The sequence below is a fragment of the Cyclopterus lumpus genome, chromosome 4, assembly GCF_009769545.1.
Source record: "Cyclopterus lumpus isolate fCycLum1 chromosome 4, fCycLum1.pri, whole genome shotgun sequence".
Taxonomy (NCBI): Eukaryota; Metazoa; Chordata; class Actinopteri; order Perciformes; family Cyclopteridae; genus Cyclopterus; species Cyclopterus lumpus.
Genome location: NC_046969.1, coordinates 14,572,060 through 14,594,147, shown reverse-complemented (window position 1 = coordinate 14,594,147; position 22,088 = coordinate 14,572,060). Strand labels below are relative to the sequence as shown.

General features: G+C 41.1%; 1 protein-coding gene across 2 annotated transcripts in view; it reads right to left on the bottom strand.

Annotated features, from left to right (window-relative positions):
- Positions 1 to 22,088, bottom strand: part of kdm4b (lysine (K)-specific demethylase 4B) — a 44,600-nt gene that overhangs the window by 12,679 nt on the left and 9,833 nt on the right. For both annotated transcript variants that reach the window (XM_034529950.1, XM_034529951.1), the window contains 9 exons: positions 19,731 to 19,780; positions 14,301 to 14,404; positions 11,496 to 11,633; positions 5,678 to 5,874; positions 4,853 to 5,100; positions 3,785 to 4,005; positions 3,481 to 3,601; positions 1,764 to 1,924; positions 1,293 to 1,488 (listed from right to left, as the gene is read on the bottom strand). In XM_034529950.1, coding sequence (XP_034385841.1) covers positions 1,293 to 1,488; positions 1,764 to 1,924; positions 3,481 to 3,601; positions 3,785 to 4,005; positions 4,853 to 5,100; positions 5,678 to 5,874; positions 11,496 to 11,633; positions 14,301 to 14,404; positions 19,731 to 19,780 — 1,436 coding nt within the window. The remainder of the gene's footprint in view (positions 1 to 1,292; positions 1,489 to 1,763; positions 1,925 to 3,480; positions 3,602 to 3,784; positions 4,006 to 4,852; positions 5,101 to 5,677; positions 5,875 to 11,495; positions 11,634 to 14,300; positions 14,405 to 19,730; positions 19,781 to 22,088) is intronic.

The window sequence follows — 22,088 nt, the reverse complement described above, 5'->3', positions numbered from 1 at the left end:
CTTTGGGCTCATCTTATTGAGCTAAATAAATGGTCTACATCCAAACGGCGATGTATGCCACACGCACGCATGCACGTTTGTTAACATTTAGCCATGAGAAGAAGAGCCAAGCACAGAGCTCACAGAGCTCATACACAAAGTTAACAAGCTGCCTGTCCTTTCCCGCTTTGCTTTGACAGAAGCCATATTCCCTTAATAGTTGATTTTCTTTGTGAAAAAGGGTTAGTGCGTAAAGCAGAGCAAATAAGAGCTGGGTAGTTTTTGGTGTGTTGCCTTCAGAGAGGCCTTTGCGTTGCTTGAGCAGCCTCTGAGCTAGTTTAACCTGAGTCAAGGAGAGTTAAACTAGGAAGTCTCTGTAGTGGAGTCTCATCTTCTGTGCCTCCTATTTTCCCAACACTATTCTCAGGGGTATAGGGATAAAATAAGTAGAGAAATGCCCAGTAGAGTCCGTCTATAAAGTTTGTTGGTCTGTGTATGGGCTCGGGCCCATGGAGTGTTATAAATCAGAAGTATTTAAAAAATGTGCTCTTTAATTGTTAAAATTATTATTATATGCTCTTAATGTGATAAATAGAACTTCTAACATCCTGACAAACCTGAGGCTGCTCTCAGTAGCTGTACTTTCCTGGGCTCTTATTAGTACATTCATTTGTACTGCTTATGTAAAAAATATATATTTGGATATGCATGGTTGGGTCAGACTATAACTTGTACAGTTGCAACCAAGCATAGTCTGTGACATCAGCCATAGGCTTTGTGAAGAGACATTGTGAAGCTCAAAGTGGGTTATGCCATCACCACAATGACAGTAAAGACACAGCCTTCCTTTAAAAATGGGCAAAGAGGTGGTCGGTGGACCTGGGGCGAACCCGGGTGACGCAGCAAAGCAGACAGCTTGCAGCTAGCGATATGGCACAACATCCATATCCCTCAACGCGGCCGCGCTTTAATTCATGGCTAACTGTAAGCCTTAATATAAAGATATAGAATTCCCCCCCGTATAGTTCTAATAAACGGGTATAATAAAAACAAAAGGTACAGTACATGTGTGCGAACAAGCTTATTTCTGCTGTACAGTTAGGCATTTTGCCATTTTAATAATAATAATAAATAATAATAATAATAATAATGGGGATTGTTTTGTTTTTGGAGCCAGCCTTGAGTGGCCATTTAGGGAACTGCAGTTGTTGCCATTTCCGTGTTGGCTTAGTTTCTCAGCACTGGTTGCCCATTGGTTATTGGTTATTACTCTACTGCAAACCAGGCTGAACAATTGAGGGTTTTATACTTACTGGCATGAACCTGCATGTGGCAGGACGAACAGCAGAGCAGAGGACTGGTTCCATCCTCTCCAATGTGATAGTTGGTGGGTGGAGGCTCAGTGTTGCCTGCACCAACGCTAAAGCACATCTCTGGGACCAGGGGGCGAGTCAGGCGGGGAGGGGAGCCACGCTGGGTGTCATTTAGAACAAAAATGTCTTTGTGTGGCTTGAAAGGCCAGAGGAAAAAATAAAATGCAGTTAGGGGATTGTATCCATGTGGATTATTGGTCAGCCTTCACAAATGGTAATGAATGGAGAAAGTTATTGTTCTTATTTGTAGTTCTGAAAGTTAACTATACAGTTACGGTCTTGCCACTACTACAGTTACACATAAACTGCTGATACTCACAATACTGACTGACCAACTTCACTAATACAACTAACCTGCTCAACTACTACTTGTACAATCCCATTGGGGCTTCTGTTGCAGTGTGGCTGTACCTTTGTGTAGGGACAGAAGAGGGAACAGATAGCGCAGTGTGGTTGGAGGGCTGCCACTGCAGCATTGAAGGCCTTCTCTGCCAGGAAGTTGGGCGAGTGATTCTGCCACAGGTGCTCCTGCTTCTTCATGTCACTGTCCAGTGGCATGGGGGAGGACAACTCTGTGGGTAAAAGAAAAAATACACACATGATGCTTCAAAAAGACGACATCTACAACATGAAGTAAGTAATGAAAGTAACATGCAAGTAATGCACGCTGAAGAGTTGTTGGAAGATCCATTATTGGTAATCATTTTATTTTTGCCTGAAACAAGCACAAGGATGTTTTTAGAATGAGCCCTTGCCAAGAGACACAAATGACACACTCTGTTACAGAGAATAACACCACCACTCCTGATATAATTGGCTGATAAACACAAATAGCAGAGGCATCAACAACTCACTGCTGTGGGTCTGGAATACATTTTACAGTGAAGCCCCCTGAAGCTACTGATCCAGACAGTTTGTTGAACCTGGACAAAAGGCAGGAAGAACTCCTCATAAGCTTACCATTTAACCCTTTCTTTTCTTCCCCCACCAGCCCCCTTTCTTCTTGTTCCCCATCCACCCTTCTGAAGGACACGCACAGAGTCAGGTCCCCTGCTGCGGACTTAGAGTGACTTTGAAAGCAGGTAATTGGAAGTCATGAACCCCTGATCAATAAGTGTCCATCAGAAAATGAAAAGAAAAAAACAGAAGGGACAGGGAGGCAAAAGAGGCCTTGCCATCTTGATTTCATTATCCCCAAAGGGAGCTTCAGTCGTGTTTGTTTTTAATCAAAAACAGAAATGGTGTCTTCTTCATTTTACCTTGGAGAAGACTATACCTTGAATAGGTAGCACTTAAATGCCGTAGTAGCACTTAAATGTCCCTTACCGATAGCACTTTGTTGTTTAGCACTTTAGTAGCACTTAAATGGCACTTACGGATAGTACTCTGTAGTTTAACGTTATTGAAGAAATTGTACTTGCTTGATTCTTGTTGTTCTGAGTTTGGACTCATGGTTTAATGCACTTATTGTAAGTCGCTTTGGATAAAAGCGTCAGCTAAATGACATGTAATGTAATGTAATGGGATGAATAATTAAGGGAAAAGAGGAATGACGATAGATGATGGTCAGTGTCTTGGTCTGACATGGTCATGTTCTTCATAGATTTGTGTGAATATATATATAATTTTTTGTTATTATTCTGTTAAAATTCACCTGCTCTACTATATTTGTATTCATATCAAGAGAAAATAAACGGCAACATCCAGGGAACCAACACCACGTAGCTGGAGACCCAGGCCGTGTTGCTAGGCCTACTTGAAGGGGCATGAAGAGCTAGAACCAGGACTGGGGGCAGACCGTCAAACCCCGCTGCAGTAAAACGAGACGTTTTCTAAAAGGAATCTGGTACTTGGATACACAAACCGCCAAAAACAACACCAAATTAAAGTGTCTTGTCGTAGCTACAGATCTTTGAATATATATATATATATATATATATATATATATATATATATATATATATATATATATATATATATATATATATATATACACACATATACACACACACACACATACATACACATATATATACACACACACACATGCATACATATATATATAAAATAATATATTACAATAAAATACACTCAAGATTTAAACAAATGTGCAATGACAGACACACACCTTTGTCGCTGGTCGGGTCTTGTTTGAGGATGGACAGAGGGGAGCGCATGGGTGGCTTGCTGAGGGGGTGACGGCGACTCTTCTTTACCTCCGTTGGCATTTTCACCTTGGAGAAGTTTGCCTGATAAAACACAAGATTGTTTCATTTGATGTTACTTTTACATTTCTTGAATTTGCTTTTAACCTTGCAATATACAACAGAAAGGTTTGTGCAAGAAAATACCAACAACTGTGGCTTGAGATTAATAAAGATGTGCTTCCCAATCAACTTAAAGCTGAACAATCTAACCAGGGTGGCACTCACATCCAGCTTGTTGTCCGCTAGGAGGTCACTCTGTATTGGAGTAAGAAGGTCCCCTTCCTCTCGTTTAATCACCATGTTGTTCTTGGTGCTGGATGTAGCAAACTGCTCAAATGCTTCCTCAAACCCAGTGATAGCGTTGTGGATAGTTGACATCTTCTTCGACTTTTTCGGCTTCTTTTTCGCTGTGTCCTCTGTCAGGTTCTGTGGTTTGGCCTCAGGTTCTTGGCAAGGAGAAATACAAAAAAAACAGGAACTTCAGAATGATCGTGATGGCTGTTCTGGCAAATAGAAAACTTGTTGCGTCTAGTGAGATGGATGGCAAAGAAATACTCCAAAGCATTATTTATTGTTTGCAAGAGCCTCCATGTGGGCCTCGGGGAGACACACATAAGACTGAAGAGAAATTGGTTGTATTGAAGCTTATAGTTGAATGTCATTCTTTGTTTAAAAACATGTGCAAGCTTATCAACAAGGTCAGAACACAGGCCACAGCACTCCCGCTCGCCCTTTCTGGGGTGCTGTTTTAAATAACATTTAACTTTACGATTAACACTTGAAATGAAGAAGGCACTTGTCAAAAGACAAGGTAGTACAACATGTAAACCATACATGGGTGTTTAATCTTAACCCCTTACGATTTCACACTTTCACACCAAAACCCGTTCTCTCCCCGTCTTTCTCTCCGAGCAAGGCTTCCTTTACATGCCTGCAGTCTTCACCTGTTCACATGCAGTTGATGTGCAAACTGATACTTTTACACAGATATACATTCATTCTTAGGTTATACTTGTTTTGGCAGCTACACTCACAATTAACACTTCCCCTGGCAGTAGTGAAGCCTCGTGAAAAACTTTGAGGCTGAAAAGGTGATAGACAGCAACTGGTGAAGTACTGAGGATATTATTGGGATGGGGAATGAGCTGAGACAGGATGAGTTTGGAATTAGGAATATTCCATCTTGAATGTTTTTGATAGAGTTGAGTTGAATTATCCACCTCCATGGTGCAGCTGGAGAAAAATTCACACAATCTGAAAAAAAAACACTCTTACTGCTTATATCGTCCTCACCCTCAAAATCTGGATTCTCTGCGACTTTGGCAGCAGCCTCGGCAGCCTCCTGCTCCTCACGCTCCATGGCCTCCAGGGTCATCATGGCCTCCTTGGCCAGACGCTCCTCTCTCTCCTGCCTCCGTTGGGCTTCCCGCTCCTCTACCTGACGTTGGTACTCAGCAGCATTCAACTCAATGCCTTCCTGTGCCAGCACCTTCACTTCCTCCAGCTTTAGACGACGGACTTGCTTCATCTTCTGCATGGCTCTGCGGTGAGGCACAGTGACCATTAAATTACTAAATTTGTGTGTGTGTGTGTGGCCACTTTATTAGGCACACCTATTCAAATGCTTGTTTACACAAATAGCTAATAGTCAATAACATGGCAGCAACTCAATGCATTTAGGCATCTAGACTTGGTGAAGACGACTTGCTGAAGTTCAAACTGAGCATCAGAATGGGGGGACGAAAGGGGATTTGAGTGTCATTGAACATTGCTAAGTTGTTGGTGCCAGACGGGATTTTCACGCAGAACAATCTCTAGGGTTTACAGAGAATGGTCTGAAAAAGAGAAAATATCCAGTGAGCAGCAGTTGTGTGGACGAAAATGCCTTAAATGAGGTTGCCATTTGGCTTCATGGCTGTTGTTCAAACTACAGACAAGAGCTGTCAAAAGTCCACCAGATGACAAACCTTTTGATGGCAATTGAGTGGAGAGCTCTAGGTGTTGGCAACATGGAAGGAAGTTAGACCTTGGTCATTTGGATGTACTAATCCCATTGAAATGATACAAAGCTGGTCAAAAGTTTCCCTTTAGGACAATTTATGTAGTTTGACCTCTCACCTTCTCAGGACATTTGCTCTGTGGCTTACACGATGTTCCCTCCAGCTTTCTAGTTCGGGGCAGCTGAGCCCAGTGGCCTTAAGGTGGTCCAGCACCGTGGTGTCTTTGCCCTGCTTCCAAAGCTCATAGCGATTTGGCTGCAAGCAGCGCACAAACACGTCCATGGAGATCTTCACCATGTCTTTACGACAGGTACACTGCAGAAAAACAAGCAGAGAAGGATAAGATGCCTGAATGTTAAGAGTAGAGCAACAAGCCTACTCCTCTACAGGGCACACTGGTGTTTTTCTACAGATGGACCAGGTGCTTCATTTGACAATATTACTGACAAGGAAACAAAAGAATGGAAGGGGGTGCTAAAAAAACTTTGTCGCTACAGAAATTCCATATGACAGAAGAATTGTCCGTGTTGTATAATTGATACATCATTAAATCTATTTGTATGACAAGAGTGCTCTGCACTCTGCCAAGAACGTGTCTTTTTACTCCCCGCTGAAGAGGTTTTACTCTTTGCAATGAACAATTAAACATTAATCGCATTAATTATGATACGCCTGACATACCTTGATTTCATCCTACTTATATCCAAGACTAGAAAGAGCTACAATAGCAAAGTAAAATGTATGCAGACGGTGAATAGGGTTGACAGACGTATTTACCAATGATCGTGATTTTTAAATCCTATTGTACATATTACTGCAGTGCGGAGTGAAAAGAGCACTTTGGGAATAACAATTAAAAAGAGTCAGGGTCCAGCTGTAACTTTAAAGACAGTTAGTGCAAACCAAAAGTGGCGACTGTTTTAGTCTTTAGGTTCATCATAGAATATATGACAGGCGCCTAGTTTGTTGAGCTGCTTCTGGTGACTTTTGAAGCAAGAGACTTATTGGGGCAACTTATTTTGAAAGATAGTAAGTGGGCTAAAAATGTTTGAATAATACATCACTTTAATCTCGGTCTCTGCAAGGCCATACATGTCCCGTTGAGTGGCCAATAATTGGTGTGCCATAAGGATGTCAATGTGCATCGGGCTAAAACAGAGTAGTGAGTAAAAAGGCAGGTAATAAGACTTTGGTCAATGTGGTACATCTGTGTGAGATAGCTGTATCCTAGAACCACTCACACCTCAAGCTGCCTGCACAGACCTTAATAATTGCATTATGAATCAATGAATTATTCTGCCGACAAGAAAAGGGAGGAGCTGTGAAATGCCTGGGTAAAGCAGAGAAAAGTTTGGCAAAGAAGGAAACCAAAAGGAAGAAGATGAAACAAACAAAGATGGGGGAGGACAGACACAAAAATATTTTCTCTTGTGTCTTGCTGCTAAAATAATAGCACTATTAATTCAAGAGTTGTACCGAGAGCCTTGTGCTCAATTACTGGAAACACGGCAACTCACCCTCCCCAGCAAAACAATATCCAGCCTACATCTCAACTCGACACCACTTGACAGACGGAAACATTAAAATATGTTGTCGAGTGGAAGGTGTTGGAGTAGAAAGTGGGAGGGCGGCAGGGGGACGTGAGAGGGGGGGGGGGGGGGGGGGGGGGGGGGGGGGGGGAGGGGGCATGTTGCTGTGCCAGAAACTACAAATGCAAAAGAACATAAAATAAATAAGAAATAAGTATTGCTCTAACACGGATTGTACTTGGCAAAATGTGCTGTCATCATTTGCAAAAGGATATAAAGGCTCATTTTATTCTTCTGAAACTATTAAGAGGTTATGGAGAGTCTTGCCATCCTCAAGGACCAAGACAAATTACACTTTATTATCATATAAAAACTTAGAGAAAAAGATTTGGAGAAGCACAAGATCTGGGAAAACAACAACTCGGCCTGAGGCAGCCAGTCAATGAGCCCTGAAGTATACTTGGGCTCCTAATGAAGCCAAATCATTGGAGTCACGGAAGACCTCGAGCCCGGGGACTATGAATTAGTGGACACATTGGATGTACCATGTACGAATAAAAGAAAAGTGGGTTTTAGTGTGGTCTGTCTGGCCCGACCAACAGTTACTGGGAAAATGTAATAGAATTTATGCTCGCTTTGATCACACTTTGACTGATGACAGAAAAAAACTGAATGATGATCCTAAGAAACCAGAAATATTGGCAAGAGGATTCAAAGCAGTTAAAATGCAGAACATATTGAACAGCATGTATTTATATCTCCCAGGTTCTCATGCTGTTAAAACCTACTGTGAAAAGGGACAAAAACATATCTGCAGCTTTAGTTGCTTGTGTCTGTTCCACAAATGTTTCTATGGTTTAAATACTGACTAAATTGCACTCATCTTCCCTCCTCCCACTTTTTCTCTTAAGTATCTCCTAATATACAACCCCATCCAAAAACAGCTGCTTAATATGCTGAATAGAAAGGGGGAGATATAAATAAACAGTAAGCTATGTAGAAATGTTAATTAATAAGTGGTGTATGGCTCTCACAACTGTAGACTGCAACTGTGTGTAAAACAAACAGTATATCTAGCACTGCATTGCTGCATCCATAGAGTTTATCTTTTCTCTTGTAAATGTCATCAATATTTCTACTGTGATGAAACGGCATCCACTAATCTCACTGTGTGGCCAGAAGTCTCAGTCATTCATTACAATATGGGTGCCCTCTGATGGAAGTGAATGGTGGCAGGGTATTACACAGCTTGCCTTGAAACTAAAGTGGGCAATAATCATCTTTTCATGGTCATTACCAAATATATAAACCTTGTTTGCTAAAAATGTTTGTCCTTGGCTCTATGCAGTAACCCTTAAAATCATGTTTTATTATCCGTTTGCAGTAAGCCGACCACACATCTAAAATAATGCATTTTGTTGATTTGTTAAAATTGACATAGGTTGCACATAAAGCCTAAAGAAATCCTGAATGTCTAGTCATAACATGTCTGGTTTGGGCAAACCCAGACAAGTCTGAAACATGCATTATTATTTTTAAACAGAGTGAGTCATCTGCTATTCCCTTTTAGGATGAACAAGTGATGTGATTTAGTCGGGGAACTGAGAGGATGATTTCTGCTTCTCTCCCAGACAGAAGAATCACAGCGGAAGCCTGAAGGTACCTCAGCAAAGTGTGACGAAGCACCAAACGCACGGAAAGAGGCTTTCGTTGAGAATACTACGGACCAGAACACAGGAACTTATGACATTAAGCAACATAATGGTGCTGCGCACAACAGGAATAATCTGTACGGTTCTTTTTCCATCTTCAGTTGACTCAATCTAATACATTTAACAAATAATGCATCTGGGGCTACTAGTGCAGCTGCTTTAAGTTTATTTCAAACAAACCAGTTTAACGGTGTACGTGAATTTGTTTCTAAGCGCATTATGATGGCATTTGACCAGATCAAGATGGCTTTAAATTTAACTATTTCTTCCAAATAAAACAAGGGACCTATGTCCCTGGCATCTATTGTTAATGGGATTTTACAGTATGTGCATGGATATCGATACCTGGTACATTATTTTTATGATTTTGTATGAGCCGATCCCTACAAAAGTCAACACGAGTAAATAGTAGTAATAATAGACGTTGAATCCCTGAATCACTTTATAAAACAATAAAACAAAAAAAAGTCTATACCTAATCTAATGCATATTCAGGATGGTTGAGGAGAATGTTAATTAAGACCGCAATGTCGTGAATAATAGAAGTATAAGTAGATGCACACACAGCTTGCAAGGGAGGCTGACTGCTTTGACCGCAACTGTGTGTTCGCTTAGTAATATAGACAGATGGGTCAGCAGTTGGGGAGCCTGTATTTAAGAAGACTGACATGAAGCATGGCCAAGCTCACTCTCTCCATTGTGTGCTGGCAGCCCCCCAACAGTGACAAATTCAATCTTGAGCCCCATCGTTCACTGTCCTGTTTGGCACTGACAGAATAAGGCTTGGTGGGGAGAGGACGGTTGAGGGGTGTGGGGGGCGGGAGGGGGGGGCAAAGGAGTTAACAGATGAATGTTTGAGCTTAAGACCACACAGGGAGGTTTGGAGAGTTAGAAAGACTTCATTTTTTTGCCAAGCAAGTGGCTGGCAGAGGCCAGCTCTATAAAACCCACCAATTCTCGCTAAAGATGCACAACAATATCTTTAGGGCTCTACTTATAAGTAGAGCCCTAAAGATATTGTTGTGCATCTTCCCCCGAGTGTATTGAATTGACCAAGTTAGCATTATACTCTTTCGAAATTCTGCTTTTCCTTTGTAAGAAAAAGGCGTTGTTTCTTTTCTCAAAAGTTCATGCTCTGACTCGAGGGCTGAGTTGTACTCAAAGTGGTATTCAAAAACTTGACTTTCAAGGGCTTAAAAACAAGTGGTGCAATTTATGTGTTCAGGACCTCCAGGCATTTGTTATAACATATCAAGAGAAGGTTATTGACTACAGAACAATAAACTATCGAGATGTATCTGTAGCTTCACGCTGAGAACTGAGACTGCGGCCAAAGAAAATACAGTTTAAGTCACCGAGTTAGTGGGAGTTTGGAAATGTTGCCGCCTTAAGCGTACAAGCACATACAGGAAGGTCATAGTGAGACAAACACATTCAGTGAAAGTCTTTTGTTGATTGATTTATTTCCTGTAAAAAGGAGAAATGCTTGGTTAGTGCCCAAAACATTGAAATGGTTCAAGACATTCCTATTTCTTAAAGGGCCCACTTATTAAAGAGGATGAGATGAAATGAGATAAAAGGAACAGTCAAAATCTCAAAAGGGCATGTGCCATTTTTGACAGCCAAACTCCGTGAAGGGGCATTAAGCCTTCCTTCTTACTCAATTATTCATGAGTAAGGGAGTCTGAATGGGTTCAAGGTTTTGCTTGAGGACAAGCAGAACGACTGCTGTTGGCACTGAATTTAAACTGGTTTTGGGACAATCTCTAACTGCTATGCACCCACTGCGCCCAGAGAGAATCAAATAGTCTGTGGGCAAGACGAAGAAAAGAGAAAAAAGGTGGACAGGGCGACAGAGCCCGTCTCATTGGCCAAGCTGTTCTCCTTCGTATTTCTGGATGTGTGTGTCTTGCGCACTGGCGATTTGTCAACTTGGATTAGCAGTGCGGCGTGGACCGCTCCTTTTTATTACACTGAGACAAGTGTAGTGGGGATGCTCCCTTGATCACCGGGCTGGATGGAGGGAAGACTGCTGGAGCCTGGACCAGTGGTTCTTAAATTATAAGGGGCCACATGGGTAAAGTAGGAAGGCAAAAATGAAAAAGAAGGAGAAGGGACAGATATGTAGTTCTTCAAACTGGCACCTCATGAATCTAACATACAGCCGAGTAGAGAGGAAGCAGGGGAAAGGGTCTCTCACATAAGGAAAGAGAGGGGGATGAACAAGAACGTTGAGAGGAATGTATAGAAAGGAAACACGGGTAAAGAAGACATTGGATATGGGCTCCCGTCTATAACCAACCCCACGCCCTGTCAATTTCATGTGCAGCAGCCCACAGGCAAGGAGGCAGCTTGCGTCAATGCAAAAATGCGGGGGTACGTTTAGTGTCAGTAACAGATGGTGTGAAGCAGAGAGACACACGCTGCTCTTGTATCTCGATATGATCCATTACTTCATTCCTTTAGAGAACCAAACAGCCAAAGCAAAAAGGCTGCTGAAAGTTGCTGCTGGATCATACATTGGATCAAACCTGCTCAAGTGGAGTGTGATGTGGTTTGTGTGATGACGACAACATTGGTGGAGATTTAAGTAAAGGTTTCCATATGTGTTCTTTCACTTTGTGAAATATTAACTTTTTTTCCTTCCTCTAATTACAGGACTGAATATAAGCTCAATTAGCCCGTCTTATCTTACCTGGGTAGCCATTTTGCCGTAGTCGACCCAGCGCAGGGTGGCAAAGTTGGTGGACTCTGCGCAGTTAAAGCCATGGTTGAAGCCAGCATGGTAGCCATAGGGAAAGGTGACCATAAACTCCCCTTCATTCTGAGTTATCTGTTCATACAGCAAGAAAAACAGAACAAGAGTTACAAATCTTAACCTGTTCCGAATATAAAAAATAAATAAAAAAAACACTTTGTTTGAAAGACATCACTTGTTTCTAAATTTTTTTGTCCAGTTTTATTAATATGGTAATTTCTTTACATTCTTCGGTGCTTGTTACACTATCAATAAATGTGTTTCCCATAAGATTATGACAGCCCATTAAAGTCTATTTTGTTCCGCAATAGTTTACTAATAAACTGACAATATTTGTATAGTTCTCAACAGATGGGCCGGCTGGCTGGCCTCTCCTGGCACATCGTAGAGGTGCCTATAGTTTAGCCGAGAGTGGCCATGTCAGCGCTACAGTTCTCCCCCACACTGCTGCTTCCTGGGGCCCTGAAGGCTCTCCCTGCGGGGAGCGACAGAGCGCCCTGTTCCCGACGTGACTGTTAATCGGCGACAAAGTTGGCAACCCACCCGACCACCACCTTTTGTGAGTGTGACTTTTATGCTGTGTCATCACCATTCATATTTATACAACCAATGTGTTTATCATCAAACTATTCACTAGTGAGTACAGTGAAAAAATACTTTCAAAATATATTTAAAGTACCAAAAGTAAAAGTATACTCAATATGTAGGCCCATTTCAATAATTATGGTGGGGCTGTTGCACGGTGTTCATCAATTTTATGTTGCAGCTGGTAAAAGGTGGAGCTCATTTTAACTACTTGATCACCTTAATAATTAGGATATACTACATAATAAAAATCATAGTTCATTAGTTGATTTATATTTTGTATAAATAATCTGAATCCGCAAAGTAACGGATATTTCCCTCTGAGATGGTATGGAGTAGATGTATAAAGTTACATAGAATGGAAATATTCAAGTAAGGTACGAGTACTTCAAAATTATACTCAAGTACAGTACTTGGGGAGCCTAAATGTACAGTATCTGTTCTATGTGTATGCCACTATGTCAGGTGAATGCTATTTGGCCATTTTCTTCCACCGATCCGGGGCCGGGTCACAGGGCAGTCGACTGGGGAATGCAGGGAACAAAATAACCCCTTTTGCTTTAATCTTATTTACGAAGTATTGTTTTTGATTAACACATGTATTACTTGCAGCTGAGAGTCCAAATGTCCTGTCCATTAAAGTATTATCTGATCTTATTCTAAAATATATTCCATTATTACTCATGAGTCTTCCAACCGCAGCAACTTTTCTCTAAGCTTTTCTGACTTGCGAGCAAAATGAATTCAGCCGAACATATCTGCTGCTCCAAGGGTTGAGTGTCTTCCCATGAGCTCGGAGTTATTCTGAGAATGTTTAAAAATGTGAGGACAAGTTAAGCACATTCTTTCTTTAATGTGTTGCTCCAAAACTTAAGCCCCGTATGTCTGGCTGTGGATCGCAACTTCTTTGCGAAGTCTAGATCCAGGCATTCAGGCTCCACATCAAGCCAGACAAGGTGTCAGGCATGCGGGGAGAAACGGGGGTAGAGGCTGAGAGTCAGAGACAAACTTCCTCAACTAAAGGCAGTGGTTCAGATATCAAACATCCCTTTTTACTCTTGCAAGAACGCAATAAGGCGGTTTTATTTTTACACATGAATCGAGAGAGGTACTGTAGGTGTGTAACGAGTAACACGTTCGCTGTGATAATGACGTCCTGAGGGGGGAGGGAAAAGATAAATGGGGTGAGGGGGACCCTCTGCGACAGTGGAGAACCTTGTATGCCGGCTCTGTGACAGTTTTTTTTCTTCTTCTATCTATTAGTTTTTGCACTGTGAAGAATTATATTGCCTGCTGAATAGAACAAAAACAGAGAGGATGCCAATCAATTTCCTATGATAGACACAACCAAAAATCATTTCTGCGGGAGTTGTGATGTTTGCATCAAAGCTGAGCCACTAACTCCCTCTGCGTAGCCATTCAAATTACGCCCACCCCTTCTTATGCAAGAGCCACAAATGTTATCAGGCAGCGAACAGTAAGGAATACAGAACCAAACTTCCTCTTCCAAAACATTATATATTTTAGACTTCTGTATTATGTCAATATCAATGCCTTCGCCACATCTTGACACAAATGTGTGTGTGTTGATGTTGATGTTGATGTGAAGGTCTTCGAATATGACCCCAACACCCCTGGTTTGACTATGGGTCAGTGGTTAGCATGTCCGTCTTTCAATCAAGGGGTTGGCAGTTCAATCCCCACCCTAGTCGATGTGTCCTTGAGCAAGACACTTAACCCTGCATTGCTCCCCGTAGCTTTGTCTACGGTGTATAATGTAAAGTGTCTTTGAGTATCTAGAAAAGCACTATATAAATTAAATGGATTATTATTATTATTATTATCTTTGGGAACTCTGATGGATGTCATGCTCCTCTCAGACAACAATGGTTTTACATGTACGTATTATCAAAATGATGTTGCAAATTATATACCATATAAATATTCATGAAGAAGGTGAGAGTGGGGAGAAAGTCAAATGGGTCAACTTTACGAATTAAAAAAAAATATATCTTATACATTCAATACTGGCTGAAGTAAAGATGCAGAAACGTGTCACAGTAACACAGAAATGGTCCCTTTATACTCCAACCAAAATGAACACCGATCAAAAAAATTTCCTTTTGTTTCACGCAACACGGACCAGTTGGCACTCACCCTGTCAAAGGGAATGCCATATTTCTTCAGGATGGAAGGAGATAATAGCGTCATCTTGTGGCGAAGGAAGGCATCACAGCCTTGGGAGCTGCCAGGGAAGAAGCCTGAAAGGGGTGACAGCGAACACAGAATATTTAACATACTTCACGACATTCAATGCAGCAAATGCATGTTGTATAGCGTGATCACCAGCAAATAGCGTTTGCTTGCTTCAAATGAAACAACTTCGCAGCGTCTGAATGGCGGTGAGGTCCACATCGTCCAACGTCCTAGATGCACTCAGTTGTGTTTTCACAAGCGGCATGCAGAGTCACACACTCAGTCACACACACACACACACACACACACACACACACACACAGAAAGATTGGGGATCTTCAGCAATTTAAAGGTCATCAGTTAGGAGCTGACACTAATGCAGCAGTTGGTCCTGAAAACCTTTGATTATAATAATCCGGTCCCGGTTCCCCCATGTTACGATGCCCATTCCCGTGGTCGGGATTGCAACAATTGCAGACGTCATAGCTGGCTGTTGAACTTTGATCAATTCTTTTCTCAGATAGATTGGTAGAAAAAAAAAAAAGATATTCCAACCAATACTACTTTCAAAAGCTAGAAAAAACAATATTCTGCTTAAAATTTGATTCCCGATATAGCATTCAAGAGAGGACTGTCCAACATTATTAAATACATGAATGGGGAAACAATCAGACACTGCAGCCCAGTAATATTATGATTATCGGCGCTTCAGACCACCAACCTTTAGACTACAACTTTTGTAAACATGAATATGCACAACAACACAAAAAGCATAATACTTGTACTAAAATGAGATGACTGTGTGTTCCTTAAAAGCAAAATCACGGAGCATGTTTACATGTGTTGCGTTTAAGGATAACATTTGTTTTGAATCAGTTCTCATGCTGTATAATCAGTAATCAGATGTGTATGCTACCTTTATTTTACTGGATATTTTCATATGTGCATTAAATTTTTTTTTATGAATTTTGATTTTAAACGTTTTTTACGTATCCAATGGAAGATATTAGAAAACAGTTTAGTAATAAGATGATGCTGTAGGGAAGGTGTTTGGCAGTTATGGAAGAGGGCTTAGTTGGCATGTAAATATTTAAAGAATGCCAGATAAGCTTTGCTAATTAGGCTCAAAATATTTCTGCAGCAGAAATGTAGCGGTGTTTCCTATATTATTTTGAATCCCACAACCTACAAGAGAAAATCCGGTTTCCCCTTGAGATGGGCGTGAATCACTCTATTGCCCAAAGTGTGGAATAATGACATTACTGCAGTTCAATGCATTGTTTTGTTTGTGGGCCTCCAGGTGGGATTTTAGGGAATCTCTTCTGGATTACATTCGACAAAAGACAACTGCACAAAACTAGGAATCTTTGTCCCATTTGGCACAACCATGAAAAAAGAACATTTGTCTGAAGATTTACTTTGCAGCGGCATGCAATTGTGGACAGACATATTGCGCTATTAATTTTAAGAAGCGGCAGCCCCAACAAGATTGGAAGGCAGAGGCTGCCTGTCTTTATTGTCTTCATTCAAAACCTCAATCAAAAAGCTTTGAATGTAAAAATGACATTTGATACAGTCCTATCTGCTGACCCCCGTTTCACTGAGAGATGGGGTGGTAGCAGGAGGGTCTGTGGAAGAGAGTAAGGAGCTGCTGCAGGAGAAGCAGTCAGAACAGTTCCATGTATCTGAAAGTGTAAGCTGTCTATTTTAGTCCTTAGAAAGCAAAATCAATCAGAATTGGCAGAAGTTCAGCAGAATCTCAGGTCCGACTTTGAATAATCGGAATATGGCAAGAAAATCGCCATCAGTGCTTCTCTATTACTGTCTAATTAAAAGTGTACATCATGCGTTAGCGGCGTTCCAGTAGACGCAGAGCTGGCAATAACAAACATCAGGATGTCTCAAGATATTTCACACTTGTTTGTTTTTATTAATAAATAACAATTCAGGAAATGAATATCTACGTATTTATTGCAATTTGTCTTTCTAAGGTAGGAAAGCAGTGTTTAAGTTAACCCTGATGTAAAGTAAGGATCCAGTCTCTTCCACACAGTGAGGCATAAGACTTATTAATTAGGTATTACCACCAAAGCCCAGGTATAGGTATCAGAACTCAAAGAGTTGGATCGGCGATTCCCTATTAAAAACACAATACTTTGAGATCATAATATACCCCTCTGACATATTGGGTTTTCAAAACCACATACTGTGTCTAATAAAAGACTCACTTTTGCTCTTGGAGACTCGGCCTCGGCATAATCAAAAGAAAGAATTTCTCCTCCATCGCTCACTCTCCCACTCTTTACTGTCTGTGCCCGCCAGTGCCTCAAAGGGGGGTCCATCCAAGCCTCCACCCAGTTAAAGTTTAATGTGACTGACAGTATAAGGGACACCAATTTCATCCTTCATTTTCAATGCATTGTTTCAGCCTCTGTTCCACCCTACGAAGCAAGAGAGGGAGTGAGGGCTTCTATTCTCTCATTGCCTGACTGCTTGTTGGAGCTGATAAAAAGGTGAATAATGTGACGAGAGAGCACGGTATTAATCCCCATTAAAATGCAGCTGGCTCTCTGAGCTCTCCATGGGGTTATATTAACTTAAAGGCTTCATTCTGTCCTTTTGAGTTTGAAAATTAAGTTCCTGTCTCCCCGCCTCCCCCCAACAAAAAAGTCTGAAGCCATGACTGAAATAATGTGGAGATGACGAGTGATGAGACCAACGGCTGTCGCTGTGTCGAATGTTTGGAGAGGAGTTTTCAAGTAACAAGACCATTGTTCAGCCCCATTAGGAATTCCTACTACACCCATAACTTCCTTTTTAGGACCTCGTAAACAGTTGGCTACCTTTGCTGACGATGGCTTTGATAGGACAGTGGGTGCTTGTTAAATAACATTGGCATTGCTTTCCTCCCACTGCCAGCTGCTTTGATGAGAGCAGAGAGGAAGGCTGCAATCTGAGCTCTCAAGGCCCACATGAAGAGTGATCAAACATGTCTACAGTGTGCATTTCAAGGTTGAGGTTTGATAGCTATGAATTCAGTTTTGAATTCGCCAGCTATTCAGAATCCGTTTTAACAGAAAACCTAAACAGATTCGATCAATCTCATTGAAAATCTTGAACAATATAACAGAAAACATGATATAAACTAAATGTGTAACTAATGTAATCTTAAATCCATTTTGCACTTGTTCAGATTCAGAACTATTGGTTGATAAGCTCTCGATAATAATATGAATCGGTTGGCCCAATCAGCGAGGAGAGACTCACCACTCGTTTACTCGTGTTAAACTGCAACACTGTAAAGGCAAACAGGGCACTTTGGAGAAGCACTTGACAAACAATGCAGGACTGGACATTGCAATCTGCTTGAGGTCAGTGCACAGCATTTTGATATTTATGGCAAGTTACCAACAATTGTGTATTATAACTATTTCAATAGGCCTTTCTCACAGCAGATATTTGACTTGCCATTGTAGGAATAGTGCAAGGGGAAGTAATAACACCAACTGTGGCTCCCTTCCATAAAGATGGGTCAGGGAGTCAATGTGAACTGTGAAACTGAAACAACTAAAGCAGCCCTTATTACTCTTATTAATGTCCGCTGTGAAATTGGTCCTTTTATCCAAGGCAGTGGTTATTTCCAATACAGATTGTGTCTGCGTTCCACCAGGTATTTCACTGAAGTGCGAAACAGACATTATTAGAGGGCTAGGGTGAAAGGGAATGGGTCGTTGATGATCAGGATTCAGCATAACACAGGTGTAAATAACAACATGGATAAATATTACCTGGACAGTTTGCTTCCCTGTAAAAAGATTGCTTGTCTGTCAAATATCACATATTGCGCATTACATATTACCAAGAACTGTGTTTCAGTCACACAAGTGCAGAAGAAGGACAGCAAGTGAAAAGGGCTATGCATTGGTGATTATTGATTGGTTCAACAAATCAACAAGGACAAACAGTGTGTCTTTTTAATGGAGTTTGGACTGGGGCATCTAATACCTCACTCTGAGCAACTTGCAATACACAAGTTAATCCTCATTGATCAAAATGGGGAATAGAATGAGGAGAACATGAGTGGTGGGAATAAAAAGGGAGCGGCGCGAAGAGAAATCTTATGTCAAAAGGAGAGGGGGAGGTGGTTGAAGCAACACCAGGCAGAGTGGCTTAAGACTATTTCACTTCAGGCACCATCACCATCTTCAGAATTTGAGACCCTCATGTCAGAACAAACTAACATTCGTTCATATATAATATTTTAAGCAAATTAGAGATACATTCTGACAAACTCAAAAACTGTCTCTAATGTGGTGTGAGTGACACATATGCAGCGCATGAAATTAAGGATGTCCCATCTTCCCGGAGGCAATAAAAATAGCAAAATTGGGATAATAGAAACACTTTGTGCATCGTGGAATATATATCATTTTAATATAGAAAAATGTGAGGTTCTTTCAACTGAATGTTAAAACTCAGAGGCTGCAATGGTGTTTAAAAATAAAAACACACTATTTACATTGAGGAAAAACTAAATCTCAAGCCCTGCACATAAATTCCCATCAGACGGAGTCTGAATGAGACTGGAAACGTGAGGTTATGCAAGGGACAAACCTGCCGACTACCTTCCTCTGAAACATTTTCCTCTGTCTGTCTCTTCTCAGGTTGGCATGGTTGAAGATCTGCATTTGCAAATGTAAACCTTGGTTATTGCAATTAAAATCCAGAAGACAGAGTCGCTCTGTGAATTCATGCTTTATATTTATAAAGAGCCAATTTCCCACAACAGCAGGCTTTCTAGGTTTCCTCCAATTAATTCTGCAGAACACAGTTGATGCTGCTGGCTACAGTTCCACCAGCCGCTCCTCCAAATTCAGCATCTTCTGCCCTCCTTTTAATACAAGTGACTGCACCCACTAAGTGCTTCAAGCTGCTCTTTCTCCTCAAGCTCCATTTTAGCAAAGCAAGGTGACAAAGAAACAAATGTTATTGTATGCAATGAGAATGTGGGACGTCAAAGTTTCTCAGCCACTAAATACATGTAAAAGGTATTTCAATGCGTGACCAACAACGTGTACCACACGGTTGGTTCACTGGGAGGAACCCCGTGAGAGCCAAACAAGAAACCTGCAGAAATGTTGTACATGTTGTGCTGAAGAGGAATGAGGAGTGCAACTTTACTTTCTATGTTCGTGTGGCAGGGAGAACCAGTAGCTCTTTGGATACATGATAGTGTGTATTCAGTGCATGCGTTAAGTGGGTAGCATGATTTCATAATGTGTTGAACAGTCTGAACGTCCTTCTTCACAAAGAAAGCCAAAGCAGGGCATGAGAAGGGTAGAATAAACACAAATATATGGGATTGTATTTGAAAGCATCATTGGGGCTCACCTTTTGCCAGCCTCTCCAGCCTCTTGCCATGCTCTGGTGGGATGGCATACCTGCAGACAGATGGGGAAAAGGGTGACCTATTGTTAAGAAATGCTGTCTTATTACCAGATGGAAAAGATTTTGACATTTGTAACAAAATAAGTTGTAGCACACCCTTTCCGTTACAATATTCTCGTCCTTCCAAACGGCCTCTGAATATTTTGCGATTATTTCTGTCAAGCATTTTCCTATACGGGTCAGATATTTTGTGCATATTCTCTCAAATATAATCCCTTTAGAATGATAATACTTTTACATATGAATCGCAACTAGAAGAGTAAAGTAAAATGGAAGACAAATGGAAATTGTCGGTCCATCAGTGTGTTACTGGGCAGCCGTCAAGACACCATTATTTTCTTTAAAAACCTCTAATGGTACTGAACAAAATAGAAACCTCACTTAGCAATACATAAAGTCTTGGCATATGGGCATGTTCAAACTGAAGCTGCATTTCAACTCGCGCAATGTTTCCGATTACTTTGAGTCTTGGCGCCCAGAAGCAAGAGACACCGGGAAATAACAGACAAATTAAGTTGCCGTCATAGTCCGAGTTATCAAACCAACACAGCGCAGGCACAGTGCAGACATGCGGGCATGTGCGGCTAGCTTGCTATAACATCTCCACAATTGGCACACTCAGACTGTTTGGGGGTAAAAAACATGGACTGCAAATTCACCCCAGCAATCAAATTTGCGCAAATAGTGGGGAAGGGAGTTCAATCTTAACATACCGTAATAATTAAAGCGAACACAATAGTATCAATCACTAAATACTGCCCTTGATAACAACGCGGTCTAGAGACTTTAAAAACAGTTATAAATTGAAGGGGAAAAGAAGGGGAGAGTGGTGAAAAAAATGAAATGACCGTGAAGGGCAGGACCAGGAGAAATCACTGTTTTGGGAGTGCTGGGTTATTTCACTCCCCTCAGTAGTCACCATTTGGAGAACTTAAATTACCCAAGACATACACCTCACCACCCCTCCCTCACCTTCTCTTTTACACATGCATAGCTCATGAAAAACACTCATTCTCATCAGTGATTGGGAAGAGGGGGCTTTAAGTTTACTAGCATTGTTGTTATCTACTCTAGTTGGTCTTTGTTCATTACTGCTTTGTTTCTGTGAAAATTAACAAACCTTTTTTTTAATCATATGAGTGTTTTTCCTATTTCAACTTTGCATCTGTTTTATTACTGGACAGAAAAAGTAGAGTCACGGTTCTAACATTACCAAGCTATACAAGTCCTTGTGCTGTTAATACATACATGAGGTAGGCACTGTGAAGAATGTACCATTACATCAAATGTCAGATGCTACATTTAGAAAGCGAGTTTATTTCTAAAACAGAGTGGGAGGGAGCCAGCAAAGCTAAAATCCGATGTGTTCATTTGTGAACTTATTACCACGTTCTTTATTACTGCAATTATTTCCTCTGGCCTGCCCAATCCTCCAGAGATCTCAGCCAATGAACTATACGGGGGAAAGGCCGTTTGAAACAACGGGAGAAAGAAAAGGAGAAAAGAAAAAAGAAAGCACAAAGTTGGAGAGATGATGAGAAACAGAGAGAGATGTAGTAAGACAGAGAGAGAGAAAAATAATTAACACAATGAAAGTAGCAGACAAAGTCACATTCAGTCAGAGATGCCAATATATGGAGCCACACTGCCATCTGTAGACGAAATCCTAGAGCCTCCTCCATTTATTATTCTAGCCTTGATTTACGCAAGTGTCCGCATCAGAGGCTCGGACTAATGTCCTTCATTCCGTTTTGGAGCAAGTAAGTGACATTTGACGTGGAACAAATGTCTTGAAATTAAAGTTATTATCTCAGAATTGTAACTGGCCTATTTTAGTGAATAAATATGCAGCCTACCAGTTTTGAGACCATAATTGGCATTCTCCAAATACAATTTTATTTCATGCATTTTGCTCATAATGTAGTATGCAACAAGCCTACTTGTGAGTGTCAATATGAGCAAATATAGCACTCAGACTTAGTCTCCACATGGATCACTGTGTCTTATTTACTTTTGATACAGTATCTGTCCCCTAGAAACCAAAAGATTACCTCCAACAGCACCACGCAAACGGTCCTGGATCATTATTTTTAACAGTTACATATAGAAAACATGTCATAAAGTACTTTTGTGGCACATGCTGTGAGCACTTGTGTGCATTAGTAGCATTTATTATTTTTAAAGCAATGTGGCTTTTTAAAAAAGGACTTTAGTAGACTCAATTCCCACAGCACTCCGTGTGATGTTAGGTCCGTTATGTGGAACTCGGCATTGCCGAAGGATAAAACAAGGTGAGCCTTA